At 35.0% G+C, this 17988-nt stretch overlaps 2 protein-coding genes, 1 long non-coding RNA gene and 2 other non-coding genes across 6 annotated transcripts; 3 read left to right on the forward strand and 2 right to left on the reverse strand.

Moving 5' to 3' along the window:
• Positions 1-511: 511 nt before the first annotated feature.
• Positions 512-4896, reverse strand: SAY1 (Ubiquitin-like superfamily protein). Its single transcript, XM_020372177.3, has 11 exons — positions 4622-4896; positions 3667-3737; positions 2965-3541; positions 2800-2883; positions 2522-2634; positions 2199-2406; positions 1880-2080; positions 1664-1795; positions 1045-1188; positions 902-958; positions 512-799 (listed from the first exon to the last, which is right to left on the reverse strand). The coding sequence occupies exons 1-11, from the start codon at positions 4703-4705 to the stop codon at positions 692-694; spliced, it is 1779 nt and encodes a 592-aa protein (XP_020227766.1). The 5' UTR covers positions 4706-4896; the 3' UTR covers positions 512-691.
• Positions 4897-7419: 2523 nt separating this feature from the next.
• TRNAV-AAC (transfer RNA valine (anticodon AAC)) lies at positions 7420-7493 on the forward strand. The gene has a single exon. It is a non-coding gene; the product is annotated as a tRNA-Val (tRNA).
• A 103-nt stretch (positions 7494-7596) lies between these two features.
• On the forward strand, positions 7597-7670 carry TRNAV-AAC (transfer RNA valine (anticodon AAC)). The gene has a single exon. It is a non-coding gene; the product is annotated as a tRNA-Val (tRNA).
• Positions 7671-8739: 1069 nt separating this feature from the next.
• Positions 8740-12564, reverse strand: RFC2 (replication factor C 2). Of its 2 annotated transcripts, none has more exons than XM_083075425.1 (7): positions 12289-12564; positions 12118-12224; positions 11929-12030; positions 11627-11822; positions 9432-9560; positions 9158-9352; positions 8740-9096 (listed from the first exon to the last, which is right to left on the reverse strand). In XM_083075425.1, the coding sequence occupies exons 1-7, from the start codon at positions 12442-12444 to the stop codon at positions 9058-9060; spliced, it is 924 nt and encodes a 307-aa protein (XP_082931551.1). In that variant the 5' UTR covers positions 12445-12564; the 3' UTR covers positions 8740-9057. The 2 variants fall into 2 exon arrangements, with proteins under 2 accessions (XP_082931551.1, XP_020226804.1); XM_020371215.2 differs by having other exon boundaries at positions 8740-9079; positions 12289-12562.
• On the forward strand, positions 9560-10641 carry LOC145958379 (uncharacterized). The gene is made up of 2 exons (XR_014434123.1): positions 9560-9976; positions 10177-10641. It is a non-coding gene; the product is annotated as an uncharacterized LOC145958379 (long non-coding RNA).
• Positions 12565-17988: the final 5424 nt, after the last annotated feature.

Raw genomic sequence — 17988 nt, forward strand, 5'->3', positions numbered from 1 at the left:
ATGTAAGACTATAATATATTATAATTATCAAAATAATTGATTTTTTATATTAATCAAAACAAAACTCGTTAAGTTCACATCTGAGAATTTTCCGTATTGGAAAAACAAATGTAATAATATATTTTGGATACTGTATAGCTAACTTCCCCTTTAAAATGTTACCAAAAAGAAGTTATAATAAACTTAGAAAATAGACATTAATATTTTTTTCTTCGAATTTTGCTGGTACTTATCAACAGCCGAGATATTAAAACACAAGTCTATTAAATATTATATGCTTAGTATAACAATCTCTTTTATTTATTAACAAGTATCTTACAGTACAAATAAGCTAAACCTTTTTCTTTCTTTTTTTAATAAAAACATTAAGATAACGCTAGGAGCCTCTAAATTGAACTTGAATTTCTTTGCAAATAAGGGGAAACGTTAGGTTTTCGCTAATTATGAAGTATTCGTCAATGTTACCGCATAATATACAAAACATTCGCCATAAGGATTTAGTCATCACAAGTAAAACTAATGGTACTGTACTGATCTTGTAGATCTGTAAATTTATAAATTGCATCACCAAACAGTAGAAACCCAATTAAAATGCCACATCCGTCTGTGTATTGTGATTCATATTGTAATTTTGATTTTTAATAAAACTAAAAACTTCAATAGCTTGTTTGTAGCAAATTGCATCAAGGCATTAGATTAACTCCAAAAACAAAGCTTCTTGCTTGTTGGTGAGGCCAAGTTCAACCAGTGTGGCAGTACTCTCTCCGTCACTAAAAGCACGCCTAGGATATGGTCTCACCTGTCCAAAGAATAACGTTAAAAAAAGTATGGTGCAAATAAATCATTTCTCTGAATAATTAATAGTAAGATAGTAAGACTGAAAGGCAGTGGGATTTCTCACCAGTCTGTAACTGCCTGGTTTCACCATCCTACCAATATCTATAAAGTCGAACAGAGACTGAAAATGTCCAGAAGCAAGTTTAGCATGAGTATGCACCAAAAATAGAAAGGGAAAAAACAGCATACATTCTAACAGGACATTACCTGTAGCCTATCAGATCTTAGGAACCGACGTCCACGACGGTTACCATCTGGCATTTTTACCATCAAGTTCACAGCATTATCATCATCTGCTGATGGTTCTGGTGGTAATGAGGCTTCTTTGGCTGCTAACTTGGTTTCCAATTCCTAACATGATTTAAGTGTATATTTGGACACCAATTTAAAACAATGTTCAATGAGAAAACACACGTTCCAATGTAGAAAAAGGAAAAGGTTGTGAGTATTTTTTTTTTCCTTCCCAACCACAGTTGAGTTGAACTCAAGTACTCAAATGATTCCCAAACATACCCTAAATAATTTGGAACCAGGAGTTTGCTTTCTTTCTCTAGGAAGGTATGAATTCATAGCTAGGATTTGCAAAAGGAATCATATCCAGGATATAAATCAAGAAAAGAATAAAATATAATAAAAACACAAATCTTTCTTGGACCAAGTGTACGGCGGTTCTTAATGTTGTCATTGACAATAAAAATTTCACCTTTTATACCTAAAATCTTATTATTTTCCTAGTGGGTGCGAAACTAGGAATAAAATCCCATCAACATCAGGATTTATGCAAGGGGCAATGAAAAAACAAGGCAATCAGTTACAAATGCACTACCTGCTCTTCTTGCAATTTCCTGCGAGATTCTTCCGCCCTCTGCCTTTCTTCTTCACGAGCAGCCTCAGCTTCCTCCATGGCCTTCAATTCTTTTTCTCTGTCTGCTTGCAATGATGCAAGATATTCATCATCCTGCATACATAAACATATAGAGCAATAGCGAAAATCAGACCATTAATAACCTACAACTCTAGCCTATTGTATAAATAATCACACCTGTTGCTCCCTTATCAAGCGCTGAGCAGCCAGTGATGGTGAAGGTGGGCGATATGAGGGCCGAGGATTGGAACCCCTATTTTGCATAAACTCATGTGGTGCATAAGCATAGTGATACCCACTCCCTTCTGGAATTCCACCAAACATTGCAGCTTCAAGCATTACTGCTTCATCATGCTCCTCTGAAGAAATGCCACCCCACTGCAATTTCATTTTAGTCAAAGATTAGGAATTGGGAGGCAGAGACAAGTTGAGACGACATAGCAAGTAATAAAAGAGTTTTAATACTTTTTGAAAAGGATAAAGTGAAGGCCTATACCTCATCAGAGGGGAAGGAATTTCCATTATGATCAGGATTACTGCTATCCAGTGTTGTTGTGCTTGGCAGTGCGCTAGCTTCACCAAATTCAACATCTTTGTCCAATCCTGTGGATCCCGAAGACATATGTCTAGATCTGTTCCTAACCAGTGGCTGCTCCTCTACATCTTCGGCTTCATCATGGAAGGACAAGTTTCCAGCCTGCAATCTAGAATGACCACAATTGTCCCTTTCAGATTCGACAATCCAAGAGAATGCTGAGTTCAGCACAGTCAATGCAGCAGAGTGCAACAGCAACAAGCAAAAAGAAAGAGATAATGTACCTTCCATTTGATGCCACTTCCCCTAGTCCAACCTCCAATGATTTAGATGGTCCTACTGTTTGTGGTTCAAAATCTCCTCCATGTACACGCCATGCCTTTTCTTGCTCAGCCGTCTGAATTCATTTCATGTTATAAGCAATCAAGGTTCCAAATTTCAAATATATGTATATATAAAAAATTAAAATCAAAGCTATGGTCTATATATCTTGGTGATAATAACACATCGGTGGTTTTTCTCATGATGTAAAGAAATAAGAAAATACAAATTACAGGAGTACCTTCAGGGACAATGAAACTGCATGGGCAAGCTCCGGATCCTCCAAATAAGATTGCTTTGACTGTGGTCCTGATTCATTTGAGTCCTGCACCAAGTGGAAAATAAAAATTAATACAAGTATCAAGTGTAACAAAGCATGAGAAAATCCATCAAGAAATACACATACAATTTGTCCACCAAGTTTGTGATTTCTGTAATTTTCCTCAGCCTCCCGCTTAGAAGCCTCAATGGCTGCACGAAGCATTTCTTCTTCTATGTCATTGCTAGAATCAGGTAAATTTTCAGATTCAGGAGCACTAGGTCTAGCACTGCTACCAAGTGAAGTATCAGCCAATATCTTATGTCTTTGCTCATCTTGATGTGCAACTTGGGCAGGTAGAGTATCATCATCATCTTCATCATTGATTATAACAGTTCCATGGATATCTGGACCATGGGCCTCAATTCCAGTGACATCTTCAATGGTCGGAACATGACCAGCTTGAGAAGTGGATTGATTACCATCCTTAACCTCTATAGGAATCTCCCTTACCTCTCTTGGATGTGTAACAAATGGTGCCTGGACTGTTGAATCAAGATGAGTACCAAATATACCTCTCCCAATTGTTGAATCGAGAAGAGAAAACGGATTGAGATTTGCTGCTGAAACCGGAAATGATGGGGGTCTGTGAATTTCTGCATCATGTTGATCATCTATATCCATGAAATCATCTTGAGGAAATGCAGTAGAGCTGTTGTGAGAACTGGCCACGAAGAAAAAATATAAAATATCAAAATCACAACAATAAAGATTTATAATGTAAACAGTAAAACCACTATAAGTTATATTTCCCAATGATCACTCTTACTAATGGAAAAGAGAGTATACCCTGTCATTAGATTTCTGTCTCCTTCACTAAAATGTGCATTGACTGCTTCATTGAGATTACCACCATGTTCCTGACATGAAACAACATTTACAAATGAAGAGGAAATTTATAAACAATCACTTGTTCTATACAAATAAACCAGACATATTAGTTTATTGGATACAATCAGAAATATTTGTGTAGATCAATTAGAAGCTGACACTATAAGAAGAGTGACCGGTCACTTATAAAAATTTCTAATTGCAATAAGTGGTAACATTCCAATCTCGTATAAGTATCTGGTCAATAATCATCTGAGGTTAGACAAAAGGCTAAAAAGGAGACCCGTGTCTGCTTGGTAACACAACATGCCGAAACTTTCAAAGTTTAGTAAAGTTATATGATCCTCATTGTGCTTCTACAAGAACTAGCATATAATAAACAACAGATTTCTGATATTACCATCATCAAAGATAAAATACTACAATATATTGCCTCAAAGCCAATATTTGTCTGCACTCAGCAGCCCATTTTTAACTCCATATCATGTTACAAAACCAAGACGACAATTGCAATGTTACGATCATACTCTGTATTTCCTATATTTACGATAATGTCTGCACCTAATCAGCGACGACCTAGGGTGCTCATTTATTTAAATTGTACCTCTAGTAAAGCCAACATCCTAGTACAGAATACAATGATTCCAAAAAGTATTATCTACACATAAATTTGAGAAAAAAGAAATAGATATATAAATCGAATCTTTTTTTTGTAGAATTTTACAAAAAAAACAAACAATTTAAAAAAATAACAAAAGTCATCACCCAATTGCACGAAAACCCTAACTAAGATCGATCAAACAGCTATTGAAAATCAAATTCCAACCTTTTTTCCTCCTTCGATCCCAATTAAAAGCTATGAAGTACTTTTATAATTAGGAAAAAAAAAAAGGAAAGGGGATAAAAAACCTACCTCGAGTTTCTGCAACGCTATTGCTTCAGGCAAGCCGGTGATACTGACGAACGTCTCAACTGCCTCCTGATTAGGCCTCGCCATTGAAATCGAAAATGAATGAAACAAAAACTCAGTGCTTTTTTTTTCTTCTCTTTTTTGTTTAATAAAAATAAAAAAAATTGGCTGTTGCGAGTGTGTAGTCTCTGTATGTAGAAAGGGTTGGGCTTTTAGAGATATAGTTTCTTCGGGCGTGGGTTAAGGTTAATAAGGTGAAAGAAGAAGTGTGTGTTTGGAATTCCGTGATGATATACGCTGTCGTATTTGTATTCAACTCTACTTGAAGGACAAGTATACTTTCCAGATCAAAAAAGCCTTCAAAGTATCCAACATTATATTGCTTTATAATTACGTTTCAATAAATTTTTTTAGAAAAAAAGACACCTAAACATAAATATGAGAGGAACTTAAGTGAAATATTAAAATACTATTATTATGCATTAATAATTGTAAATTTAAATAATTAAAATTATGAAATTATAATAATTATTTTAATATTATATTTAAGATGATTTATAATTTATTTAATAAAATAAAAATAGTTTTATTAATAATTTTAACATCAATTTTTAATATCATAAAAAAAATTATTCAAAAAAGATAAAATATTTCTCTCATATTTCTTTTTCAAGGAAAATAATATCTAATTTTTGGTAAAGAAATATCTATATAAAAAAAATGTAACATGATTATCAGATAAAATATTACATTAATTTTCCTCTTATAATAAAATATATAATTTATTAGTTAATTTAACTTAACAATTAACATTAATGTAAATTACATTTTTTTATTGAGATATATAAATATTACACTATCCACTACTTATATGTTAAAATAAGTAAATTGTACTTTTACTCTTTAGAAACATAAGTATTATATTATCACTCTCTTTTTATATTAATTTCAGAGTGTTTAATTTAACATCATTAAAAAAAATTACATTTTTCTCTCTTAAAATATAAGAATATTATATTATTCTTTCTTCTTATGATAAAATGTATAATTTATTAGTTTATTTCACTTAACAATTAATATTAATGTAAATTACACTGTCATTTTTTAAGATATGTAAGTATTACATTGTTTATCATTTATATGTTTAAATAAGTAAATTGCACTTTTACTCCTTAGAGATATAAGTATTATACTATCATTTTCTTTTTATATTAATTTTTGAATATTTTAAAATATACTTTTAATTTAATTATTCATAATATATATATATATACTTTTAATTAAAATATATTTTTAATTCATTTTCATTCATTTACTTAATTAAAAAAATTAAACATATTTAAGTCATATAATAAATAATAATTATGATAAAAATTAGTTTATTTAGTTATTATTAGTTGAGTTCTTCTGAACTAATATTCAATATGGCAATGTTCGTTAGTATGTCTCAACCAAGGATTATCCCAAATCGAGATGTTTGCATCACTACCAACCTTCTGGCAATGACCTTCCTTTAATAGGTGTTGTACACTCAATAAGCTCCTCCAAGCATTAGGTGTTGTGACCTAATGTTGTATAAAGTCTCCATGTGAATGATACTTAGCTTTAAACATTCTAACTCACTAGTTAGTTAGGCTTATTAACCAGACACCACACTTGTTTAGGGTGGACAAAATGAACTGAACTGAACTGAACTTATAAAAACTATACTGAACTTAAAAGTAGTTCTCATGAACTGAACTAAACTGAATATTAGTTCAAACAAACTCAACTATTCTTTTGTATCATTGAATCGAACTGAACCACACTATAAAACTTTAACTGAACTACAATTCAAACTGTATTGAACTGTTATGATATTTTGAATTGAAAAATTCCGACTCATTGATCTGTCAAGATAGGACACATTTGCCAACTATACTTTATTTTCCATTTTATTTAAATTTTTCAAAGGAAAAAAATATAAAATTGAGTCAAACAAACTCAGTGAATTTTAAGTCTAATAATAAATCATCCAACATAGTTCAATTGATTCGTTAGGCTCAACAAAATTGATACAATTTTTTTTTTGATAACTTTTTTTCTCAAAGTTTTGGTCATTAGACTATCGAACTAATTTATTTAGATAGAACATGTTAGACACATTTAATTTTTATCCTTTTATAAAAATAGTTTAATTTTTATAATTCAGTTAAGTTTATATAGTTCAATACAATTCAACTTTCTAACAGTTCAGTTCAGTTTAGTTTTTTTTAAATGGTTCAGTTCAATTTTTTTACAAATAATTTAATTTTTTATAGTACAATTCAGTTCAGTCCACCACTTGTTCAGTTCAGTTCAATTTTTTTTGCCCACCACTAAGTATCATAAATAGTTGTGGATATATTTAAGATAGCCATTTAACCTTTTGATAAATACATAAGTGGTTATTAAGAGTCACATAATAATAACAACTAAAATTAGTAATTTTAAGTTTTAGGATAAAAATTTTAAAAATTACAAAAATCAAAATTAAAACTTGGCCGATTTACATGAATCGAAAAATATTTAATTTTTTATTATTATTTATGAATTATGGTTTTAATAATTTAATTCTAATAAGTCAAAATCGTTTTAATATTATTTATAGAATCTAGATATTATTTGTAATGACTGAATTACAACGTTACTCAATTACTATAAATGTTATATATATTAAAGTAAGTAATATAATATTTGAAATGCTTAGAAAATTTATATAAATTTTGTTAAAATTCAACAAATAGTAGGTGGAATTAAGCATAGAAAATTTATAGCAAATTGGTGTCGTGGTGTAGTTGGTTATCACGTCAGTCTAACACACTGAAGGTCTCCGGTTCGAGTCCGGGCGACGCCACTTTGTATGATATGGTTTTTAAAATTTTTGCCATGTAAGTTGTAACTAAGGGTTTTATATATATAATTAACTAAAGCTAATATGTAACAACCATCAATAACTTGGTGTCGTGGTGTAGTTGGTTATCACGTCAGTCTAACACACTGAAGGTCTCCGGTTCGAGTCCGGGCGATGCCAATATTTTAATTTTATATCTAAAATTTTTGCCCCGCTGATCTTCTATTTCTTTCTGTATCTACATACAATCTGAAATATTGATGATTATGAAGAAGGAATAGGACCAGTATTGACCATTGAGCACATGTCACTTCACTGAGCTTTCATGACAACAAAAGAATTTGTGCTGATAAGTAATGTAAATGACTTGAATTTGTGCTGATAAGTAAGGCACCAATGTCTTGCTCACAGCGAACTGCAGAATAGCAAGTGGAAAGTCCATCACTTCACCTTTGGGCGATGGCTATCATGGTAAAAACTACACAGTTCAAAAAAATTTGGCGCATTTTTGTTACAAGATTGTATGCACTCCATTTCAAGTTACAGGTGTTGTCTTTATTACTTACTTGTTAAGGTCTCGATATAACGAGCACTAGTTAATTAATATCATGTCAAGTATGCTTTTGTTAGTTCATGAGCTTTTAAATCATGGATTGGCCGATTCTTTTTAAAAATATTTTGGTTTACTTTTTTGTTCTACTTTAAAATTTGGTATGTGAAATTGTTGAGAATGACATATTATAATTACCCTTGAATACAAAGTTTGCAAAAACTTAATAAATTTGGATATAATAAGATGCAAGGGAATGTCCATTTTTATAGAGAAGGATCCTCCAAAAATTTTCTCTGTAATTTCGTATTTTGTTTTTGATTTTCTAGCTTTTTTGCCGTGATAGTGCTTCTTGAAGCTTCCACAGAAAATACTCTAGTAGTTAGTGCAAACTTTTCTCAACAGTTGGCTCTCAAGGCAAAACGCGGCCAAATTGCCTTCGTATACGTGGTGCATTTATCTCCAGGCACGACATTAGTTTATTTGATGGGTAAACAACTTGTGTTGCTATGTAACTTAGTTCACAATACAAAAACGGAATGATGTGGCATAACATGAAATCGTGGATTAATCAAACGGGAGAGATTTGTGGACTGCAGCAAATCCTGTCCCTCCTCCAATTAAAAGCAACTAACCACCACATTCAACCATAGACCTTTCTAGATGTCTTGAGAGAAGTACTCTGCTTTATTCGTCACATATTATAAAATTGCGATCATAATTAATAACTATAACTAAATAGTATACAAATAAAACATTTTCAGAAGAGATAGTTATTGACCCACTCTAAACGCAACATATTTATAGAAGTCGAAGCATTGGAGCATCAGTTAGCATCGAGACATCAAGAGTATAAGGCTACATCAACAGAACATTTTTACTATTGAAAAAAATAATGACATATCTCAGCTGTACTCAGGAAAACTACTCATACAGCTTTAGCCGTCTCACGAACAACAGAAAGCTTAGCCAATAGACCACACAACTGAAGATAAGAACCAACTCCATCACAAATTCTCATATGAGCAAACCCAGTTTCCTGCAATTTGAAGAAAACTATTGTTAATCAGATATTTAGCATGCTTGTTTGTGTGTAAGCCAACCGATAACTAACTACCTTCATGAATTCCAGCTTCAGGTACTCAGCCATATCGTAATTTTTTATTATACGAAAAAGTGTCGTGATGATATCTGTGGGGGAATATCCCAAGTCATACAGTTGCTTGAGGCCCGAACAAGCTTCATCAAAATTCCCTTCAATCACATTACGAACCATATTCTTCACATGCAGCGGATGCGGCTGGTCACAAACCTGAAACCAATCACGGATTTCAACAAGACAAATGGTACATTGTGAGAAATACAAATTACAATTCAAGGTTGATTCTAACCTTGAAAACATTTGCTTGGTTAACAAATTGGAACCCACTGAATGTTGCTTGCAAGTTATTCAAGGCCTGCCTCATATCACCATCAGCAGTGAAAATGATGGCTTCAAGTCCTTCAGGAACATAGGGAACCTTCAACAATAACAAAATTCAGTTATTCATTTCCTCAATATAATTAAAGCCAAATAGATTGCAACCAGTATTATCAAATAGCGGCTATGGCAATAGTTGTGCTATGGCATTGCAGAATTGGAACAGAACAATATGGAAGAAGTATGGAATGGCACCATTCATGGTGGTTATGGCAGTAGCAGCATAAATTGTAGAGAGGTAGGAAATAGAGGTAGTTTTAGGGTTTTAAATAAATGAATGAACTCTCCTAGTCACTACACTAGACTAGGATTCTTATTTCTGAAGGAAAAAGATTATTCTCTCCATTAAAATAAATCAACATAAACCTTCTCCAATGCACTTGCAGCCATCCACCACCATCTCTCGCAACCAGAAATCATATCCGGAGACAGTCTCTGGCAAGTCCTGTTACTCAGGTAATGCCGAAATGGAACTGCTCTCCTCCATCTGTTTCTTCCTAGACAGAACTCAAGTTCCTTCATTTCATCTGTTTTTTTTCCCTGTTTAATCCCTCTCCCTTTATCCCTTTCTGTTCTTTCTATTGCTCTCCATTCTGTTCTATGAACCTAAAATTCAGATTTCATATTTGAAGATGATGATATTCAAAATTTGGCAGCTGTATACAAGATTTCATGGTTTGGTGGGCCTAGAACAGATATTGAAAAGAAAACTAGAAAAGGAGAATAAACCTTAAAGTGATGTTGCAGCAGAAAAAATTTCAACAAAAAAAAAAAAGTTCAGGTGCAACTTCAAGCTCTAAAGAAAAAGAAAAAGTAGTTGAAGCTTTAGAAGATTTGGAATTTGAAGACAGTTGCGCAGAGGAACAAAAGAAGAAATTAAGTAATGTGGCAGAAGAGAAAGAGGGATGTGCCTTACCAGATGACAAGGAAGATAACCATGTTAGTGTGGAGGTAGATCTTTAGGGTTCAGATCTTTAATTTATCTGTCTAGGTTTTTGTTCTCAATTTTCAATGTATTGTTTGAACTTGGTAGTTTCTATTTTCTAATTAATTTATGCTATAAGGCTTATAATATTATAATATATATATATATATATATATTATAACCCCTTAAATGTTAATTGTGATACTTTTGGTGAATTTAGTGTTTCTAGTTTTTTTTATAAATATTATGTGTTTATTTATTTTTATATACTCTAGTTTTTTAATACAAAAGTATATTATTATTATTATTATTATTATTATTATTATTATTTTGTTTATAGTATAGCCACCATGCTTCTGCCATATATGCAACAGCATCCTCCATATTTTTATGGCAAATTTTTGGGTTGCGTCCTCCACCATTAATAATAATAACATTGTGGCAACTAAAAACAGTTTTATAAACATATAGGTTATTCTTGACCATTTCACCTTTGCCAATGACAAAAATCATTAAAACAATTTTGATGATAGAAGAACCCACAATGGTGGGAGCCTCGCACATTAAGCCACATTTTAAAAGACGGAAAATAAGAAACTAAGAATGCATGCACAAAATATCCTCCTATAAGATTTAGTTGCTGCAAATTATCTGCAAACCTTTTACTACCATATCAGGTAGCAGCACAGAACCAGGGAAGCAAGTAATCAAATATTTTGTTTAAAAGACCATAATGTTAAGCTCAAAGGGAATGAAATGGCACGGAGCAACTACTTCCGAACACCTTGAACTCATGCATTTACTTATAAGGATACTCTGCATATAAGTAAACTATTACTGGGCTAGCTAGCTGAGACAGAAAAATAAACCAAACAGACTGCATCATCTAAAGTCTTTCACAAGTGGGCAAACAAAATAACCTGAAATCCCTCAAATGTTAAAAAGCCATCAAGTTTGTGGCCACCAGAAAAATCAACATATTAGATCATGCAACTAATAGTAATTATTGTCATATTAGTCTAAAGTCTCGTGACAAAGGGGTCATGCAATTTCAACTGTAACGTCTACAATAAAGACAGACAATCAAACAGTACATATGCTAGAACTATGCTCCTCTAACAAAGAGGAATACCACAAGCCTGACTTAACATGGTTGAAGGCAGAATAGAAGTTCGAGCTACCTTCTCAGCTTGAACCACAACCATGAGGCGACCAAGTATCTCTTGATCAGATAATCGCGAAAATCGCACAATGGCACATCTACTCTGAATGGGCTCAATAATCTTAGCGGAGGTATTGCAAGCAAGAGCGAAGCGAGTAGTGTTAGAAAATATCTCCATCGTCCTTCTCAATGCTTGCTGCGCCCCAGAGGTCATGCTAAATTAAGAAAGAAAATAACAAAATAAAAAGGCAGAGAAAATAAGAACAGGCACCTAACACTATCAATTGGACAAAATTAAATTAAATTACCATGAAAACTCACCTATCAGCTTCATCAAGTATCACCACCTTGTGTCGCCCCGGAGGTAGTGTCACTTTCTTCTGAGCAAACATCTTGATCTTATTCCTCACAACATCAATTCCTCTATAACAAAAAGTGAGAGGATAAATTAGCAGGAACTAGTGTGCGTTTAGATTTAGAAAAAGTGAATTGAGAAATGAGAAAAGGAACCTATCATCCGATGCATTTAGTTCGAGAACGGCTTCCTTGTAATTTGGGCCGAGAAGCTCGTGCGCGAGGGCGAGAATGCTAGTGGTTTTCCCGGTTCCGGGAGGACCCTGAAATGGGAGAGTTAGAAGAAAAGGGAAAATTGTGAAATTAGGGTTGAAATAAGAGACGTACGGAGAGAATGAGGTTGGGCATGTTGCCGTCGCGAGCGATGACTTGGAGTCTGGAGACGGCGTCCTCGTTGCCGACAATGTCGGCGACTCTGTTGGGACGGTACTTCTCCACCCATGGCACGTCGTAGGCGCTACTTGATGACGACGACGACGACATGGGAAGGGTTTCAGAATGCAGAGAAGAGAAAACCCCCAAAACCCTATGTGCTGTGTGCGTAGATCACTTCAAACTTGGAGGGAATTTGTCCCGGTTTAACAAGGGAAAAAACTATGCGTGGGGTTCTCACCATTTTTTCCCTAATATTACTCCATAAATAAATTATAATTATTTTATGGATTTAAAATAAAAGTTATGTATTAATTAATATAATAAAATAATTTTACACTATCAATTAAATAAAAATCATTCTATCAGTGAAGTTGGTCTAACAAAAGGAGCTAGTCCCCCTATAGGAAAAGTCTATTACAGTAGAAAATATATTTGTAGTGGTCCATGGTGTTCGAAATTTCATGAAAACTTAAAAAAGAAAAAAAAAACTTTAGAAGTATATATTAAAAAATTTAACAAAATTATCATATATGACGTATCCTCTACCAACATTTGTTAGTTTAATAGTCTAATTGTGATGCAGTTGATCTTCAATATTTTGAATTCGAGTTAAAGAGAAATAATTTTAATATTATATATATATATATATATATATATATATATATATTTAATTATTTTATTTTTAGTTATGTGAAATTTGAATTTAATTATTCTAAAATGTCTAATTGATTAGCAATCTCAAAATTTAGAATACATATACTACTTATACTTAATTTATATTAATTTTTTTATAATAACTACTTCTTATTATTATTATATAAAATTATTATAATGAATTAATTATTGTTAAGCAAAGTTAATTTGTACATTAAATTTTTATATTATCTTTTCATTAACCGAAAGTATAAAAATAAAAAAAAATCTTTGCAGTGTTTGAATATATTATGAAAATAAATGTTTAATTGTTTTTCTCATGGATAAAGTAAATGGACTAGTGAATAAATTATAACAACTATGTAAAAGTTGAAATAATTATTTTCTTAAAAAAATATTAATAAATAAATTTCAACACTCTTGTTTATTTCACTTTTTGTATGATTTTTTTAATGATAATATTAATAATAGTGTTTAAAGTTGTTTCTCTTGTGTTTGCATTAAATTTATCAACATTTATTTGTTTTTAATTCTAAAATATATAATTAACCATGATTGAAGACTAATTTAGGCATATATAATTCAACATTACTAATTGTTCTTATCGAAAATCTGCCGTAGAGCTGATCCGCCAGGTAAGATCGGTGAGCCTCCTTCACGGATACGCGGTGCTCCAAGATGGGGGTGATACCTGCAAAAGAGACTCCGATGCTAAAGTTAGGGTTTGTATGAGTGTGAATCTCGTATAAATAATGCACGTATCTGGGTGTGAATTAGGGTTTTTCTGGGCCTTGGGCCCGAGATCAGTTATGACCTAATTGGATAGCGGACCTCGTCTTGGCCGAGGTCGCCCAGTGCTTATCCGAGGTCGTCTTGCGCTGTGATGCCGAGCTCGAGCTCGGTAAGACGGTACGGATAGTACACTAGCCCCCCGAGCTCCGAAGACCGTAGGTCGAGGAGTTGAGACCGAGCTCGTCAAGGGCTGTGACCTTTCGCGTACGCCTGCCTTGTGATTGCAGCGTGGTGACAAGATTGCATTTTTAGCTGTTTGATGACGTGGCCTCTTTGGCTGATGTGGTATTTCGATGTCCATGTTTCGTGGCCGAGTTGAGGAAATCGACAATAATGAGTTTACTACTTGGTCAGACTGGTAAACCTTTGACCGAGTCAATCGATTGGTGATGGACAAGTCGACAACTCGACTGGCCAGTACACTTGCCCCCCAAGCACCGAGTGATGTAAGAGCGAAGGAGCTTTTGAGGAGCTCCCAAATTTTTTGTTTGAAGGTTCAAATTTGACCTTGTTAAGTAGATGTGATCTTTAAGGGTCGAGCTTGACCTTGGTTAAGAAAATGTGATCTCAAGGTTCGGACTCGACCTTGGCATAACAAGGTTCGAACTCGACCTTGGTTAAGGAAATGTAGTCTCAAGGTTCGGACTCGACCTTGGCATAACAAAGTTCGAACTCAACCTTGGTTAAGAAAATGTGATCTCAAGGTTTGGACTCGACCTCGACATAACAAGGTTCGAACTCGACCTTGGTTAAGAAAATGTAGTCTCAAGGTTCAGACTCGACCTTGGCATAACAAGGTTCGAACTCGACCTTGGTTAAGAAAATGTAGTCTCAAGGTTCGGACTCGACCTTGGCATAACAAGGTTCGAACTCGACCTTGGTTAAGAAAATGTAGTCTCAAGGTTCGGACTCGACCTTAGCATAACAAGGTTCGAACTCGACCTTGGTTAAGAAAATGTAGTCTCAAGGTTCGGACTCGACCTTGGCCTAACAAGGTTCGAACTCGACCTTGGTTAAGAAAATGTAGTCTCAAGGTTCGGACTCGACCTTGGCATAACAAGGTTCGAACTCGACCTTGGTTAAGAAAATGTAGTCTCAAGGTTCGGACTCGACCTTGGCGTAACAAGGTTCGAACTCGACCTTGGTTAAGAAAATGTAGTCTCAAGGTTCGGACTCGACCTTGGCATAACAAGGTTCGAACTCGACCTTGGTTAAGAAAATGTAGTCTCAAGGTTTAGACTCGACCTTGGCCTAACAAGGTTCGAACTCGACCTTGGTTAAGAAAATGTAGTCTCAAGGTTCGGACTCGACCTTGGCATAACAAGGTTCGAACTCGACCTTGGTTAAGAAAATGTAATCCCAAGGTTCGGACTCAACCTTGGCAAGTCGTCACGGTTAATGTGCCAATACCGAAAATATATGGGAATGGAGTTGCTTTATTGATTTATTTCTGAGGTGTGCCTCGTTAAAACCTTCTTTGGCCAAAAACCCTTTCCTTTAGTGGGAAGAAAGGCTGAGGAGGAAAAAGAGTACATCACCTGAATTTACAAGTTAAGAGAAATAAAATTTGAGGTGGGTGGAATTCCAAGTTCCAAATTTTCCTTTGGAGGGGTCTGTTCTTGCATCTCTCACCCCACCAAACAAGGTCGCCAACTTTAAATGTTTGTGGCTTGACCTTGGTCTTGCTTTCCTTATGGTTTGTTGCGAACCTGGTCACGAAAAGTAGAGTGTTCTTCCATCTGAATGTACCCTGCAGCTCGGGCACAGAGTTCGTCCATATCAAGAGGAGATCGTAGACACAGGCTGTCCACGAAAGGTCCAGGCTTGAGCGCCATGATCATGGCGTGTAGGGCGACCTCGGGGTTCAATTTTCGAATCTTAACCGAGATATTGGCAAAGCGTTCCATGAACGCCCTTAGTGATTCGTCGTTGTCCTGTCTGAGACTGGCCAAGGCGGCTGATGTGACATGGTGAGGTCGACTCGTGGCATATTGCGTCGTGAATCGCCTTACCAGAGTGTCGAAGTTGTCTATTGACTCCACCGGCAGTTGAGTGTACCAGTTGAGCGCTGCCCCCTTGAGCGAGGTTGGGAAAACCCTACACAGAATAACATCTTTATTAGTGTATAGGTTTACCTGTGTAATGTACATATCGACGTGCTCGTCTAGGTCTGTCGTGTCATCGTAACGGTCGATGTGGAGAGGCTTCCATCCGAAAGGGAGAGGCGTTTCCATGATGCCATCCACAAAAGGATGACGGCAGAAGGTCGCTTGATTTCCCGTGACGTGGGCAGGAGCATTGCTGACCTCGTGGGCTGACCTGTTCGTCGGTGCGTGAGATCGATGTGTGACAGGTCGGGGAGTGGGTGCCCTAGGCGCGGTTGGGGGTTGAGAGACTGAGTGCCCCTCTTCCTCGTGTTGGTTATTCGATGGAGGGGGTTGATCAGAAGGGCGCCGAGGAAGCTGGGCACCGAGGAAGCTGGGCGCGAATACGTTCATTCTCGGCGCAGCGCCGCTAGGTTAGCTTTGTTAGCGGTGCGTAGCGCCGCTAGGTCAGTTTCGTGCTTGGCACGCATGTTTCGCAGATCGGCGTCGTGTTGTTGCCGCATCTGCTCGACCTGTTCTATCAGTCTTCTCAATGATGTTGCGTCACCCATGCTTGTCGCGTGATCAGCGTCGTTTGTTGCTCGTCTGCTATGGGGTGGCCGATAAGAGCCGTCTTGATCGGCCCCACGATGGGCGCCAAATGTTCTTACCAGAAATCTACCGTAGAGCTGATCCGCCAGGTAAGATCGGTGAGCCTCCTTCACGGGTACGCTGGTGCTCCAAGATGGAGGTGGTACCTGCAAAAGAGACTCCGATGCTAAAGTTAGGGTTTGTATGAGTGTGAGTCTCGTATAAATAATGCACGTACCTGGGTGTGAATTAGGGTTTTTCTGGGTATTGGGCCCGAGATCAGTTATGACTTAATTGGATAGCGGACCTCGTCTTGGCCGAGGTCGCCCAGTGCGTATCTGAGGTCGTCTTGCGCTGTGATGCCGAGCTCGAGCTCGGTAAGACGGTACGGATAGTACACTAATATTTAAACTCAAATAATTTGGTTTGTGTTAGTATTAGCCTAAACGACAACCTAATAGCAATAACATAAACTAAGCCTAAAGGAAAGAATCATAGGTCCAATTGAATAGAAAACTATTATTTTTAGTGAATTAGTTTATTTTTAATAATGTTAAAGTTGTTGAATCCAAACTTCCATTGGTTTTAATTATAACAAATGATTATATATGCAAGTCATAAGAATTATGAAATGTTATTTAACTAATAATTCTACTAAGTGTTTCAGTAGATAATCTTATAATAAACATATTAGAGCACAAGTTTATAATGGAAACCTCTCGTGTGAAGAAAAAAAAATCTCATAAAGATTATTTAAATAAAAATAATAATAATGATCACTTATGAAAACAATCAAGGTTAATAAGATACATCATAATAAAGTTAACATAGCTATTACATCAAAATGATGAATCAAGTATTGTTAGAGTAAGAATCAACCATCAATAAAAGGAATGTCATAATGATTGGTAATATCATTATCTGTGCATCAATTGAAGACTTTTTCTTATCCATTGCATGAAAAATGATGATACATATCTTTGTGAAGACTTCTAAATGAAATATCATGACAAATTCTATACCAAGGATAAATCACTGACCAAATAAACAACAACCTCATAATGATCATAACACTTTTGTTGTAACAAGGTCTGTTTATGACATATATAAGTTTGGAGTAGGCCATTAGAACAAGACATTAAAATACATATCAGAATGGCCCCTCAAAACGAGTGTTAGGCTGTCAAAAGTACTAATTGACAATAACTTTTGAAAAAAAGTTACCTTTTCACTTGTGTCATGTCTCATACTGCAACAAATACTTTTTAACTTATAAAAGTGAAATGTTAAAGATCTTTACACCCATTGATGCATGATAAAACAATGAATCTTGCACTTAACCTCATGGTTGAGGAAACTTACTTTTTACTTCATCCCTTTTGTAAAAAGAGAGACCCATTTAGGGATTATTCAACTTGAGCATGTATTGTAAAAATGAGATAAGTGATATTTACTTTTACTAAAGGGATACCTTTGTAAGAGATGGATTTGTTGGTCTATACAAATCATTGTAGACAAACTTGTATTTTTT

This window comes from Cajanus cajan, chromosome 5 (genome assembly GCF_000230855.2).
Source record: "Cajanus cajan strain Asha chromosome 5, NIPB_CcT2T_4, whole genome shotgun sequence".
Taxonomy (NCBI): Eukaryota; Viridiplantae; Streptophyta; class Magnoliopsida; order Fabales; family Fabaceae; genus Cajanus; species Cajanus cajan.

Bases quoted from the DNA above. Each gene is read 5' to 3' on its own strand.
- SAY1 (XM_020372177.3), bottom strand. From the start codon at position 4,705: ATGGCGAGGCCTAATCAGGAGGCAGTTGAGACGTTCGTCAGTATCACC. The intron at 2,407-2,521 runs GTACATTATCTC...TGGTCATTCTAG, and splicing joins GAAGTGGCATCAAATGGAAG to ATTGCAGGCTGGAAACTTGT. The intron at 800-901 runs GTGAGAAATCCC...TTCTTTGGACAG, and splicing joins AACCAGGCAGTTACAGACTG to GTGAGACCATATCCTAGGCG.
- RFC2 (XM_020371215.2), bottom strand. From the start codon at position 12,444: ATGTCGTCGTCGTCGTCATCAAGTAGCGCCTACGACGTGCCATGGGTG. The intron at 12,031-12,117 runs GTTCCTTTTCTC...TTTTTGTTATAG, and splicing joins CTAAATGCATCGGATGATAG to AGGAATTGATGTTGTGAGGA. The intron at 9,353-9,431 runs GTTAGAATCAAC...GATTGGTTTCAG, and splicing joins ACCAAGCAAATGTTTTCAAG to GTTTGTGACCAGCCGCATCC.